At 32.3% G+C, this 15,214-nt stretch overlaps 1 protein-coding gene across 1 annotated transcript; it reads right to left on the reverse strand.

The window, feature by feature from the left end:
* LOC145570022 (expansin-A6-like) lies at positions 1 to 3,571 on the reverse strand. Its single transcript, XM_081629003.1, has 3 exons — positions 3,299 to 3,571; positions 2,755 to 3,073; positions 1 to 891 (listed from the first exon to the last, which is right to left on the reverse strand). The coding sequence occupies exons 1-3, from the start codon at positions 3,456 to 3,458 to the stop codon at positions 582 to 584; spliced, it is 789 nt and encodes a 262-aa protein (XP_081485129.1). The 5' UTR covers positions 3,459 to 3,571; the 3' UTR covers positions 1 to 581.
* Positions 3,572 to 15,214: the final 11,643 nt, after the last annotated feature.

A 15,214-nucleotide genomic window follows, 5' to 3' on the forward strand; every position in this document is an offset into this window, starting at 1 on the left:
TAAAGGCAAACAAAGTTCATTCCATTGAACCAAAAGCCCAAGAGTTACAATAACATAAGGTTTAGAAACCATATTACACTCCACTAAAACTATATATTATCATAAGTAATATTCATATACCATTTTCCTTCCATCTTAATAATATAATTAGAAACATCATTAGGCTGCGGGCTACACCTTTCTGCAGTCGCTTCAGCCTTTTTTCTTTCACCTTTCCCTCTATACCCTCTTCCCTTTTTCAAAATTACACTTTCCCCCACACTTTCCATTTCCCTCCAAACCCAAAACTTTAAACCCAAAAAAAAAAAAAAAAAAACTTCAAATTGACAAATTCACCCCCCCCTCCCTCCATAACCTACATTGAGAAAAGTCTTTTTAAAAACCCAAATTTTCTCATTCTTCTCTTTTTACCCCCACTTACCCCGATTTCGAGGTCGGGATTAAAAAAAAGAAAAAAACCATTAAAATAAGGTTTTTTTTAAACGATAAGATGAAGTAAAATAAAATAAGAACTAAACTATGCCGGGAAATTTGAAATTTTTTTTTCTTCTTTTGTGGTTAATTAAAGGGGTAAATTTCTTTTAAACCCGGAAGTTTTTGCCGGTAAAAGTCTGTCCAAATTGCCAATGAGCGGGAGCAATGTTCCAAGAAGTGGAAGACCTCCTGTCACTGGCTACAACCCTAAAGGAGAGTGCCTGTCCAACCAAAACCGAGTTGGATTGCCAGTTTTGACCCCAGTTACGGCTCATTGGCATCCAGTTAGTCCTTGATCCTTTCACATAAGTCCTCACAACATCCCCTGCTCCCGCGACATTGGTGATCAAAACCAAGTTGAAGTAACGGAACCCGTTGATTGTGAACCTAATTCCTCCACGCTTACGGCATGGCACCCTGCATTATTAAATAATAAACAACAATCGTAGTTAGAAGGGTATATCAGATATTTTAGATAGGGGAAAACGGTGTGTGAATGTGATGAGATCATGGCCGTTGATTTGGTGGGAGTATTGAAGACTGTGCATGGGATGATGGAAACATGCGAGTGGAAGACCGCACCCTAATAAATTTCTCCTGGTATTGTGGACAAAAATCAAAATGGTGTGGGTATAGGGTTTTGTTTTCACATTAGCTCCGGATTTTAATCTGGTTAAAGTTTTGGCCCATTAGTGTTGTATTTGGGTGCAGTAGTACTGTATTACTAACTTTAATTTGACTTTTTAGTCTTCTAGGAAATCATAAAGCTGCTAAATTTACACATGCTTTTGACAAACTTATCAACAATTCTAGCTCAGCAATTTAAAACTAGTGAATTTCATCGAGATTCCACTCATGAAATTGTTGTAAACATTTCCGAGAACAAAATTATGAGAGCGGTTAGAATTCCACTTCTAATTTTTGTTGAAAGAATTTACGACACTAGTACAACACATACAACTATCAAATCATTCCGGGTATAAGCAGTGATTGCACAAAGAGATTATAATGAAAAATGCGGAAAATACCAACGTTGCATATGCTCTTAGGAATTCCCTCCGTCCCCAAATGATAGTCCGGGCAAAAATCACGGGAATTAAGAAACTTAAATAAAAGTAGTTAAATTACATTAAAAATATAAATTTACATTGGGTATGTAAAATAGTAGAGAGAGAAAGTAATAAAAGTACATTAAAAAACAAAATTTACATGGAAAAGTTAATTTTGCACAAATATTATTATAATTGGAGGAAATTTTGATAAAAAAATTGATATTAATGGTACTTGAAAAAAGCAAATGGGACTATCAATTTGGGACTAAAAATAGGCCATAAGAGACTATCATTAGGGGACGGAGGGAGATAAATTATACTTGTAAAATGCATGTTTCATTATCCTACAATCAAATGAAGGTAATTAAGAGTTAAGTGATTTAGTAATTTTTAAAGCTCCTAAAGGTTAACCAATCTTATTGGAACTAACCCACTCATCTGACCAATATACGGTACTGTAGTATAAAATGTTCCTTTGAAGATATTTTTTAGGCACAAAACCTAACCCTTTTAAGTTTAAACTACAGTACTTACAAATAATCTAGTCCCACCTTTTTTTTTTACTTTATTTAAGCACTCTACTTAAGTCTAAACCAATTAACACTTGTTATAAACCATACTAGTCACTACCCACTATACTCAACTTTATACACTCTCTGTCAACCTTTTTAAAATTATTATATCTTCCTAATTAATTTTTAATCAAAGTAATTAGGCCTAAAACAACTACGTTCCAAACCAAAAAGTCACAATTCCCCACTCCGTTGTTTACTTGACAACACAAGATAAAGTCATAAAACTAACACTCCACGAAGGTTAGACGTAGACCATTACTAGGATTAATTACGAAAATGACCCATAACTATCTAAGAGCATCTACAATGGTGATATTTCCTAGCATTTATTATCATTCCTCTTAAAAAATCTCAACTCAACCGTCAAACTTGTCCTTAATTTCTTGTAAATCTACAACAAATTACCCATTCAATTTTTTAAGCCTTTTAATTCTTGAAAATAAAAATAAAATCACCCCCCTCCAAGGAATAAAAATAAGAGTACCAACTACCAAGCATTAAATACATTCTCTAAAACAGATCAAGTTTAGAAATGCACCACAAAATCACAAGTAAATAAGTAATATCAAGGGCTACATTTATCATTTTTCACGAGAGAAGAAAAAAAAAAAAAAAAAAAAAAGGGGGAAGAGAGAGAGAAAAAGAAGGCAAACCTGCGGTAAGAGACAGGAACAATGCCGGCGCGGTATTGAGCCAGCTTAAGGAACATGGGCATAGCGAGGTCAAAATGAGGGCGAGGAGGGTTGCACCACCCACCGTTGTCGCTAGCTTGGGCGAAGTTAGGCGGGCAGAAATTAGTAGCCGTGACGAGGATAGATGGGCTTCCGGGGTGGCACCAGCTAGGGTCATCGGCGCACTTGATTTCAAAGCAGGCTCCGCAACTAAGACCGTTGTTGAACAACGCTGTGCTTAGTGCTGCTGTGTTCACACCATAACCTTGACTGTACAAGTTCCCATAACCACATGCTCCACCTATAGAACATCAACAAAATTAATCAGAAAAGGGCATTTTTGGTATTTTCAAAAATGACTGAAATGCCCTTGAGGGCACCCACATTTTGGATTATAAAAAGTGAGTAATAATTTTGGAAAGTTAAGCAGGTTTAAGGAGGTACATTATGGTTAAGTTTGTTAGTAATCACATTGTTAATGTATAATTAGAAAAAGGGGTGGGGGGAGAGGAAAAGACGAACATACCCATGGTGCCAGAAGCATCAGCACCACCGTAGAAAGTAGCATGGGCAGTTTGCCATGAACCACCTTGGTAATTTCCAGGAATTCTAGCATCAACCAATGTTAATGAAACCCATAATGTAATTAATGAAATTATGTTGATAATATTACTAAACATTGCCATATTTCTTTCTTTCTCCCACTCTTTTTGATTTTTTTTTTTTTTTAGAGAGAGAAAGTTGGAGAGATGAGAGAGAAAGAGGTTTTGTGTTTACTGAGGAGTGAGTGAGTTGTGGAATGGAAAGAGGGCAGGAAGGTCAGGTACTTATGGAGGGAAAGGGTTCAAGGTACTAGGGGTAATTTCGACTTTCAAGTGTATTTTTTTTTTTAAAAAAAATAAAAAAGGAAAATGGAGGAGAAGTGAGTATAATGTGGAAGGGGGGTAGGGATTGTGTGCACTCGCATTGAATGCGCGTTAAAAAGAGTCTACAATTAGGACAGATTGAAATTAATTACCCAATCTTGGTGGGGTTGTATTGTTTGATACTTCTCTTTCATTTTTTCATACGACATATTTCATGCTCTATCTTACTTCCATTGCGGTCCCATGTGATCGTATTATGTCATTTATTCACCACATAAATTGTGAAATAGGTTTACCTTAATTTACTGCACAAATCATCAAATGTAGATTTGGATATTTGGATATTGTGGTACTAGCTACTAAACCAAGCTTTATATAGAATATGTTTGTAAGGTGTAAAGATGATGTTGGATCAGGTCGGTCGAAGATTATTATACTTTTAGGTTGTGTATGTGCTTTATTAGTTACCTTACTTAAATAATAAAAAAAAAACAAGTTACACGACATAAGAACATCAGCATGTAAAGAGTGGAATGCAGAATGAGCGGAAATGGGACACGATTTACATCATGGATCCGCAAGTCCGTTTGGAGTATGCATGTTTGGGTTATTTGTTTGAAAATGTGACACAACACATGAATCTACTGAGTTTTGGATCAATCCTAAAAGACACGACACAACCCATAACCATATTGTAAATAAAATTCAATATACTTGAAAATAATTGCAAACACATGTTTAGGAAATGATTTAAGGTGATATTGCTTAAAATGAAAATTTCATCTTTAGGTTAAATTTTGTTACTATTTGCGTGGACATTTACCTTGAAAAATCATATTTTTAGTTAGGAAGACAAATTGGTTGCTTTGGAACAAGGTATTATACATGTGGTGGGGTGGGGAATCCATGAGTATGAGTAGGGAGCACCAAAAAATAATCACTTGCACTCTTTGATGCATGCTACTTTTTGTCTTATGTTATGGACCTAAACTTTTTTCATACGTATTCAACCAACCCCAAAATATAAAGTGATTAAGTATTTCATAGTCCAAATATTTTTATTTTATTTTTTTTTAAATGAAAATTCGTTATTAAAAAAAAAAGGCGGAAATTTCGTACAAAAGGGTAACAAAATATTGTACATTTTCCTATGGTAGTTGGACATAAATGCCCTTGAAAGGTCCTTGAAAAATGACAGAAAAAGAGGGGTATTTACGCACAAAAAGATAAAAAGGAGAGTTAAAAATAGCGTGAATCTGAAGTAGAGACGCAACCAACGGCTGAGATTGAAGGAGGTGGTTGCGGGCCAGTTGTAGTGGGCTGAAGTTTGGGCTTAAAGCGGCAACGAAGTGAAGTTTGATGAGCAATAGAATCCAACGACAAAGTAACACAAAGGGACCCACTTAATCTCCGTAATTATCGGTTCATTATACTGCGACGAGACCATGCAAAAAGAAAACAACTATTGGCTCATTTTTTTTTCTTTTTTTTTTTATTATTTAATTTTTGTTTTTGGTAGACAGCTATTGGATTGGATTGGTTTGGTTATTTCTTTTTATTTTTTTTACTAGTTTTCCCGCTCAATTTACTTGTCTCGAGCTACACACCCTTCTTTGCCATGTAGTTTTACCTATTTACTAGTTTCCCGCTCAATAATCTTATTCATTTGAAACTTTTATAACTACAAATGATACGTAGTAGATGATTGCAACAAAGAGTATGATTATACAACTCTATGATAAAAATTAATACTTGTATTATTGTAGATGTATATTTCAATTTTGTCAAGTATGTAATAGTCTAATGACTTCTAATATTAACGGTAAATATTTTGAACCACATTAAATGTCATGTTAAGGATTTAAGGATGATCTCAACGTTATCTAAATCGAATTTCACCTCTTTGTTGTGGTGTTGTTTGACGTCTATTAACATTATCTATGTGAATATATATGGTGGTTGGTTACAACTTACAAACAAATGACTACTAATTTATCATGTGACATCTAATTACCGATTATGTATTTACATAATGATTTAATATTAAATATTATCATCGTGTTTTAGGATGTTCAAATTGACTTGCAAAGATGCCTAACTTTTAAAGTTTTAGGAAATTGTATTAATTGTATCAAGTAACCCAAATTTAGGATTGTTTTCCAAATCAACCTAGAAATATTGAAAATTCTCATAACAACCCTAAGGTGATAGAAGCCCCTTCCAAACAAATTTAATATCACTAAATTGCAATATGATTTAAGAATAATACTAATTGGTGTAATGTGATATTTCGTATGTCATAAATGTTGTAAGTGATGTTTTTGAATAAATATATTCCATTAACATAAATAAAATTGCATAGAAAACTCGCCATTCCTTACAAAAACATTTATAAGACTTGACACAATCAAATTAAATGACAAGGTTGGCTTTAAGAAAATTCTCAATCAATCAACACCATGTATACCCTCCACTCCAAGATAGATAGGTTTAAGAATATATGTAGCTAATTTAACCTAATATGTAAATTTCAAGATATAGAGTAAATTACATAATCCAACATGTAGCATTACATTACAATTTTACCATGCATCTTGTTTGAAAATTAATAATTAATCACAAATTATTTGAAAGATTTCACTATTAAATTAGGTCATCCAATCTTTATTTTTATTTTTTTTCTTTCTTGTTAATTTTCAGGTTGTTGGGGGTGGAAGGACAGAAATACTTGCGTGGACCTGGTCCACAATAATATTATTGTGGACCCGAGGTTTATACACACGCAACTGACATTATATTGAACATAATGACCCTTATTTTTAACATAGTAACCTTATTTTTAACATAGTAACCTTTATTAAAAGTTGTATAACGTTTAATACTATTGTGACTTGAAGTACGACGTTATGACCCTAATTTTAACATAGTCACCTTTTCTTATTTATATTGACCTTATAAAATATTTTATTGAAAAAATTAACCTCTAATAGCCTATATATTACCAAAATGACTTTTTTTTTCAATATAGGGACCTTCATTTTATTATAGTGACTTTTTTTTTAATTAATAAAACAACCATAGTTTCTCTAATGTTAGTGGTCCACAATAAATTAGTGTGAACCAGGTCCATTTAAGAATTTGTAGTGGAAGGATTATGTTTGATTATATTATATGCGTGCTTCATGCTTCAATCTATTGTCTGGTTGTTTTAATATAATGGTTATAATCATATTGTTGGGAGTTACCTTTACTCTTTGCGTCTAAAAGAGATTATGCATGCAATTTGCTATCTCTAACCACAAAAGTTGCTAAATTTGTGGAAGTTTAATTATACAGTTATACTATAATGATCCATGATTTATGATGAGTACTTTTTGAACGAGATTATAATATTCACATCTCAAGTTACCTACTTAATTATACTATTCCGTACCTCTATATATTTTACTCTTTGTCCAAAAACCTCAATAATTTTTACTGGGATCATGGATGATCATTGGCTCATTTAGGACTAACTAGTAATGACTCATGCATGCTTTTTTTTTTTTTAAGTCCATGGTGGCATCTAACGTGTTTAGACTTTATTTGGACTTCGACTTTCATTCTCCGGTTGTAAAGTGTAATAAGTGTGCTCGGTTATGGACTTATGGGTTATGGCTAATATTTCATTTGTCAATTTTGCTCTTGATACTATGTTAGAGGACCATCTCAACTAAAAGGTTAAGTTGATGCTTGATACTTATGAATATGTTTTATATTCTATCATAAATTACATATTCGAGATTGAGGGATAGAGGGAGTTTATGCATTGCAAGAATTCATCACATATTCACATTGATATGACTTCTATTTATTAGAGCTCATATGAATTTATTATTTCAGAAAAATCATTACTTTGACTTTTATTTTATTTTTTTTCTAAACTAGCTCATTTGACCATTCAACTCATCTTTCATGAACAAAACTTATTTGAATATTTTAGAGCTTATCTTAGTTGTCAATTGAATTTAGGTATCTCTCATATTTTTATACAAAACTTGTTAATTAAATCTTAATTATTTTACTGAATTTGTGAAAATAGATTAATAAATAATTTTCAATACTCTTACACGCCTGATTTTATTTAAGGTCACATTTACCCTTATAAAACCTTCTCCATTTGAATACATGTGAAGATTCTAGTTTAATTTTCAAGAGAGGGTTTAAAGAAGGAAACTCACTACAATTAGTAAAATCAAAAGTAGCGGATATGGTGGATTTCAAAGAGAGGTTGAACTTTATCAAAGAGTGAAGAGTAGCTCAAATGATTAGAGCCTCTCTACCGATTTCAGGAGATCTTGAGATCGATTCTTACCCTGTTATTAAGGCTCTCTAAACACCACAAAAAAAAAAAAAAAAAAAAAAAAAAAAAAAAAAAAAACTTATCAGAAATTCATGGTAGCTCAATTCATCCATATTGTTATTCAAGCTATCCGATTCGGATATGGTTATATCCATGTGGGTTATTCGGGTCGGGCAGAAGTATAAGTCCGAATGACAAAAGATTGGAAATGGGTGTAAAATTAGAATGGGCCGAACTAGGGTAAAAAAAAAGGTAAAGTAGTCCCATCCAAATTAATTGTAATTTTAGAAACCCCACCCATGTTTAAGTTATCCCTACCCATGTGACCTCCACCAGATGAGTGGGTCCCACTAAACTTTGACCTAAACCAGTGGAATTCTTCCACGTGCACCCTCCATTCACGTCCTCACTCCAGCTTCCCATGTGCTCGCTTGCACCTAGTCCAACCCCCTCCTTTCTTCTTTCACATTTTCGTCACTACTAAAATAACAAACTAAAATAACATCACTAAAATTAAAATTTTCTAATTTTTTCATTATGTTTCTTGTTTTAATTTTGGTCAATTACCGTTCAAAAAAAAAAAAAAAAAAAGGTCAATTTTGCCATTCATTTTATTAAACTTTGTGGTTTTACTTGTGTTGTGAAATTTGGAGTTTAAATTCAAGAGTAAGAGAGGTATAGGACTATAGCTAGGGGTTAATCATTTTGCTTGTAAAATTGCAACTATAAACCATTTTATCAAAATCATAGGATAACATATCATCAATCTTAAATCTATATAGCTTTAATTATGATGTTCGTTGTTGCACTTTCTTCAGTTTTATAGATATATACTTATTTTTTTTTAATTGTTTTTTCTAATACCGTCACAGTTCAAACAATAAAACATGTATAGAGGTTGAAGTTCTTAAATTATTTTACAAGAAGGTACTCATATAAGAATTTCTAGATTAATGTAGTTGTGAGTTGAAGTTTTTGAACTTGTTCTTATTTCAACTTATTTATCAGAAATTCACAATTCCATAACTACAAACATTTGAGTGCTAATTTTCTTTTCTTTAATAAATGCAATAACTTAAAGTCAAGTTCAGTTTGTTAAATAAAAACAAACTTTGTAATAGTTTAATCTAGTTTTATTGAATATAACTCCATTTGTTACAAACTTTTAATTACATATTCTCAAGGTTGAGGGAAGGCAGTACGAGTACACGAAAATGCATTGGTAAATGGTTTTAATTTGATAATTTTACAGTCAAATTTAAGCTTTCTACCTTAAATAACACCATGATTTCATAAACAATAAAAAGTCAAAGCGAATATTCTTGTAATAACCTAAATTTCTTACATTAAACTCAAAATCTTTGCTAATTGTATTTATCAAGAAAACTCATCGATTGCATTTTCTTCTTGTATTTTCATTTTTGTAAATAAAGGGAAAAAAAAAATAATAAAAAGCTAGCACTTTGAATTCATTCAATCATTATACTATCATAGCGTGTTGTTATTAGCACAATTCTACAAGGCAACTAAGCTTCTAGTCCTTTGCCTTTCCCACTAAACCAAATAAATCATGATAGTTAATGACTTATCAACGATCTTCTCCTTAACATTTTGCTTTTTTTGTAAATAAAAAAAAAGGGTCTAATGAGCTCTTGTATAATCCGATTCTATACTAGTAAATGATTGTCAACTCAAATAGGCATTTCAAAATAGTTTTAAAATTTTTAATTAGGAGAATTATCATATCAAATCGGAATGTCACATGTTCAATTTGGGCTAAAATTCTAATAAATTAGGTCTTTTAAAGGTGTGATTTAGGGCAAAGGACCGATATTCATCCCCAAACATCGTTAATGGGATTTTTTTTTTTAAAAAAAAAGACAACATCATAGCATTGACGATAGTAATAGTTCATACATTACAGATTTATATAGGCATAGACATAAGTTTGAAGAAATGGAGAAGTATCACAACTTCCACATGAAGTGGCCTCGACTAATCCATGCTTGCTCATGTGACTCCTCTACTCCAATGTTTCCAAATTTCACGTATTTTGTTACACTTTCATTTTCTCCAAAATAATTTATACAATTAATAATCTATGCTATTCATCTGTCCACATTTCTATTTTCAAACAAAATTCATGTCACCATCTCTTTGTTACCCTTAGCTTCTCTTAGTGGCTTGTCTCTATAATTTGTCTCTTTATTGCTATCCTGTTACATCAGTTTTTGTTTTTTTCCACTTGGAGAGAATTATTAGATTTAGAACCTTAGAAAAAAAAAAGTTTCACTTTTTTAGGTATTACCCTCATTTTATAATTTTATGAATACCTCTTTATGATAAAATTTGACACTATTTGTAATTGTTAAGTCTTCGATAATGTGGACATAAGGTACATACATTGGTACTACACTATCATAGGCCTTGAGGCGTTGACATTCCATCATTTACTATAGCTTTTCCTATTGGTGCTTTTATAGTAAGTAATAATCAATGCTTAATGCAAATCACAATAACAATTTGATCAAATTATACTTCAAATATTTTAATGGTTGTTGAAAGAGTTAAGTGATCATATATTACAAATGTGACATTTTTTATTTTCTACGTTAGATAACATAACAAATCTTTACAATACTAAATCTGTAGGAAGCGTTTGCATAGTTTCACAAGAATTGACTTTGCTATTAATAATGAATTTCAAATGCAATGGTATGAAAAATTCAATTCTTAATACCACATGCTAAGTTTTGTTTCGAAACATATTTGTATATTATACCCTAAAGCTAAGTTTGGTATAGGATGTATCCATTTCTATTCATTCGAAATTCTAAGCTCCATATATACATTATGGGTTTGAATTAAGATATGATTGAGTTCATATTATCGATTTAAAACACATACCTTATACTTTATTTGATATTATATGTTAATTAGGGTCGCAATTGCTGGTAAATCAGTAAATGATACACACACCTTATGCTAAATTTAATCTATTCAGGGGCGCGCACTCTGGTTTTTGGTTCGTTGCTGCAAGGTTAGGTTAATGTATGGTGAATAAATAATTTGAAAAAAGAATAATTCGGTACGTACAAAATTGTTAATTAAGATATACTGCAAGTCTGCCACAACTAACATTAAAGGAATGTCAAAGTCTAAGATACCATGTGCAATTTGAGAAGGAAATTAAATACTCCTTCTATACCATCATTTATTCTCCTTTGACTCCAAGTAATACCAACTATTTGATAATCATATCTTCATACGGAATGTGATTATATGTTGACTGATCTGTATTAATCATACAGTATAAATATTGAGCATGTATAGATATCAACTATTTTAGTTGATTAAATTCTTATTCTGATTAATAGTACTTGTAGATAATATCACATTATTACGGAGTAATTACTAATATTAAATATATGATTGATTGATGATTTAACGTACACCCTCGCTCTTCTTAACTTCTTATAGTACTCGAAAACAATAACTAACGTAATATAATTTCAAACACTAGCTAGCACACATAAAGTACGAACAGAGTACGATTTTGGGGTAAAATTTAAGCTAGCTAGCATATACTCCGTAATAATTTGATGGATTATTAGATTATTTAAAATTCAAGGTCAAGAGGAAATTAATACGATGTACTTTGTAAATCCGTATATGATATATAATACAAGTGGTTGCTGTGTGACTTTTTATGATATATATGTAGAAAGCATATAACAGGATTGAATGAGACTTTTTATGGAAAGCCCTTTCAGCCTATGGCTTTCCCTCCAAGTGGATCCACTGGATCCGTGAGTGTGTGACCAAAGTTTCTTACTCACTAAAAATAAACGGTGAGACTATCGAATGGTTTAAGCCCACAAGAGGTTTAAGATGAGGAGACCCCTTCTCACCTTACCTTTTTATATTGTGCATGGAGGTTCTTATAAGGAAATTATCTTTAGAAAGTAAGAATCACAGATCTGGAGTAAGCTTTAAAATTACACCTCGGTCTTTCAATATCCCTTGTCTTCTTTTTGCAGATGATAGTCTTGTCCTCTGTAAAGCCACTTCTTCTGCCTGCAATAACCTAAAAAGGATACTTGATGAATTTTGTAGTATGTCAGGGTAACTTGTTAATTTTCATAAGTCCTCAATTATTTTTTCTCGACAAATTGAAATAGGCGACGTCGAAGCCTTGCAGCCCAATTTAACATGACACCGAATTCATCGCTCGGACGTTACTTGGGAGTCTTTTTTAGCTCTTATTATCCCTTGAAAAGAGATTTCAAAAAAGTTATTGACAACACGCAAAATAGAATACAACAATGGGAAGCTGGCTACCTCTCTAAAGCAGGTCGTCACACGCTAATTCAAAGCAATTTAGAAGCACTCCCTTCTTTCCTCTGCTCTTCCTCCCTCATCCCCACGGACATTGCCAAAAAATTGGGATTCTCTCCATAGAAACTTTTTTTTGGAGACAAGACAAAGATAAAAACGAGTGTCCTCTAGTAGCATGGAATAAAATTTGTAAACCTAAAGCTCTCGAGGGTTTAGGATTAAGACGAACTTTGCCTCTAAATAAATCTTTTTCAGCCAAGTTAGGATGGAAGATTCTATCTGAACCTTCTAATCTTTGATTCAAAATCATAAAAGATAAGTATTTTCATAATTCTTCACTTTTCGAATACCACCATCAACCAAAAGATTCTCATATATGGAAATCGATGCTGGCCCAACGGGAAATTTTACGAAAAGGCATTCGGTAGAAGATTGGTAATGGCTCTGACATTTATTTTTGGATAGACAATTGGGCTACCAATAAAAGCCTGCTAGAAACTCTCAACTTACAAGGACACCAAGTGGATATTGACCTAAAAGTCGCAAACTTCATTTTGCCGAACAATTAGTGGAACAAACCTAAACTCACTTCCCTATTGCCAACACATATTGTAGCACGCATCATGGGCATTCCTTTACCTAGTTCAAAAATGACAGATACGCCAGTATAGGGCCCTACCTCCCCTGGCAACTTCTCAGTGAAATCGGCTACTTAGATAGCACACAATCTCGAACTCGACATGCCTAAATGGCCCCACCGTTGGATTTGGAAGCTCGATATCCCTCCTAAGCTCCAAATTTTCCTATGGCAATTGATGCATGGTAGCATTGGAGTTAGAGATATCCTTTACAAAAGAAAAATTATTCCTTTTAGCAATTGTAGCCTTTGTACTTTAAATTCAGAGACAATTGAACACCTATTTCTCGGTTGTGAAAAAATCTAAAGATATTTGGGAACATCCTTTAACCAAGAGTTGGTTAAGCAGTTCTCTTACACAAGGAGGCTTGCTACCCACGCTAAACAACCTCAGAAAGAATAACTCCACTCTTGAAAAATTTATCTTCTTATTATGGAGCATATGGAAAGAACGAAATTCTATAATTTTTCGGAATGAAACATTAGATATCCCTCGAACTTTCCACATAGCGCAATTTGCGTTTAATGAGTGGCAATGTCGTACTCTCACAGATACCTTTTTAAGCTAGGGATCACCTATGCAGAGATCTCAATCCCATACCCACCACCAACCCATCCATTCCATTCCGCGCCATCAGGTTATCTGGGAAGCACCCCCCTCAAACTCTTTCAAACTCAACTTCGACGGGTCACTAAAAAACAACTCAACAGCAGCAGGTGTTATCATTAGAGACAACACTGGTTCCCTTATCGCAGCTCGCACCTTCAACCTTGGCAACACCACTGTTTTTGTTGCATAAGCTACAACTCTACAAAAAGGCATCCTTCTCGCTCTTCAACACGGGATTCAACATTTAGTCATTGAAGGGAATAATCTCCTAGTAATCACCGCAGTCGAAGGAGTTTGGTCCGTTCCATGGCAAATCGATCACATCATCGCCGACATCCTCAATCTTCTTAAAAGGTTTCAACAATAGGATATTCATCATGTTTATAGAGAAGCAAACCAAGCAGCAGATTAGATCGCGAATGTAGGTCATCTTGTTAGTGATAACATGGACATTACTCTTTGTACTTCCTCATCTTTGTACCCTGTTATTTCTTCTGATGCATTAAGAATACCCCTTGTGAGGAGGGGTTCCTAATGTTTTTCTTTTTTCTTACCTTAAAAAAAAAATTACAAGTGGTTGCTGTTGAGCTTTAAAAAATGTTTTTTTTTTTTTTTTTTTTTTTTTTTTTTTTTTTTTTTTTTTTAAATTATTACTAGATGTAAGCCCGTGCGATGCACGGTTCTAGTAATATTTAATTTAAAATTGTGTATATTTATGAAGATCATTCATTAAATATATGGATAAAATTCCTAATATCATAAGATAATTTTTTAACACTAAAGTTATCTTTTGTTGTTTTATGTATTTTATGTGACACTTGAATTTAAAATCCCAAACCTTATTCATTAATTTTGCTTATGTGACAATTTAAATTTTTAATTCAAAAAAAAAAAAATGACAAATCTCGTTTTTTTATTGATCAAAATAAGTCTTTTGCCTATGCGTTTATTTAATATACTTGTTCTGTTTAAAATGTTAGTCTCATTTATAACCGTTTAACTATAAAATATTATGGGAAATTAGTCATATGAGATTTAGTTTTATTCGTCTCGATGAGTACATTATTAAAATCAAACTTTTACAACATTTTCTAGGGAGAGATTAAAGATATTTGCGATTAAAAATTTGCATCCTTATATGTAAAAAATATAATTATTACTTACTTTTTTTTTTTTCAAAGAAGATAATTATTGGGTTTTAAAAATAATTTAAATTTTAATTATTCTCTATCGTTGTTTTTACCTATGTGTTAAAATTCTTAAATCTTATTCGTCACTTTTGCTTAGGTGGCGAGTAAATTTTTTAATTTTAAAATAAATTATTAATCTAATTTTTCATTGGACAAAATAATACCTTTTTTTTATGTGGCATGCCAAATACTCCTGAAAAATGCCTACTTTATTTATATATATATTAGATTTTTATTTAAGGAGAATTAGGAGGCGAAGAAATTGCTGAAAACAAGTTAAATTACACGTAAATTTATATAAACCTCCGTATAATGGCCGTACCAAATCCAAATAATGGTACTACCATACGTAGAAGTACATATCACTGCATGTGATCGAAAGACCTAGTTCACATGGAAAATTTGTTAATGTGGCATTAATTACGGAAAATACATGAAAATATTGTGAATTGTAGTTTT

The sequence above is a fragment of the Chenopodium album genome, chromosome 12 (genome assembly GCF_948465745.1).
Source record: "Chenopodium album chromosome 12, dcCheAlbu1.1, whole genome shotgun sequence".
In the NCBI taxonomy this organism is placed as follows: Eukaryota; Viridiplantae; Streptophyta; class Magnoliopsida; order Caryophyllales; family Amaranthaceae; genus Chenopodium; species Chenopodium album.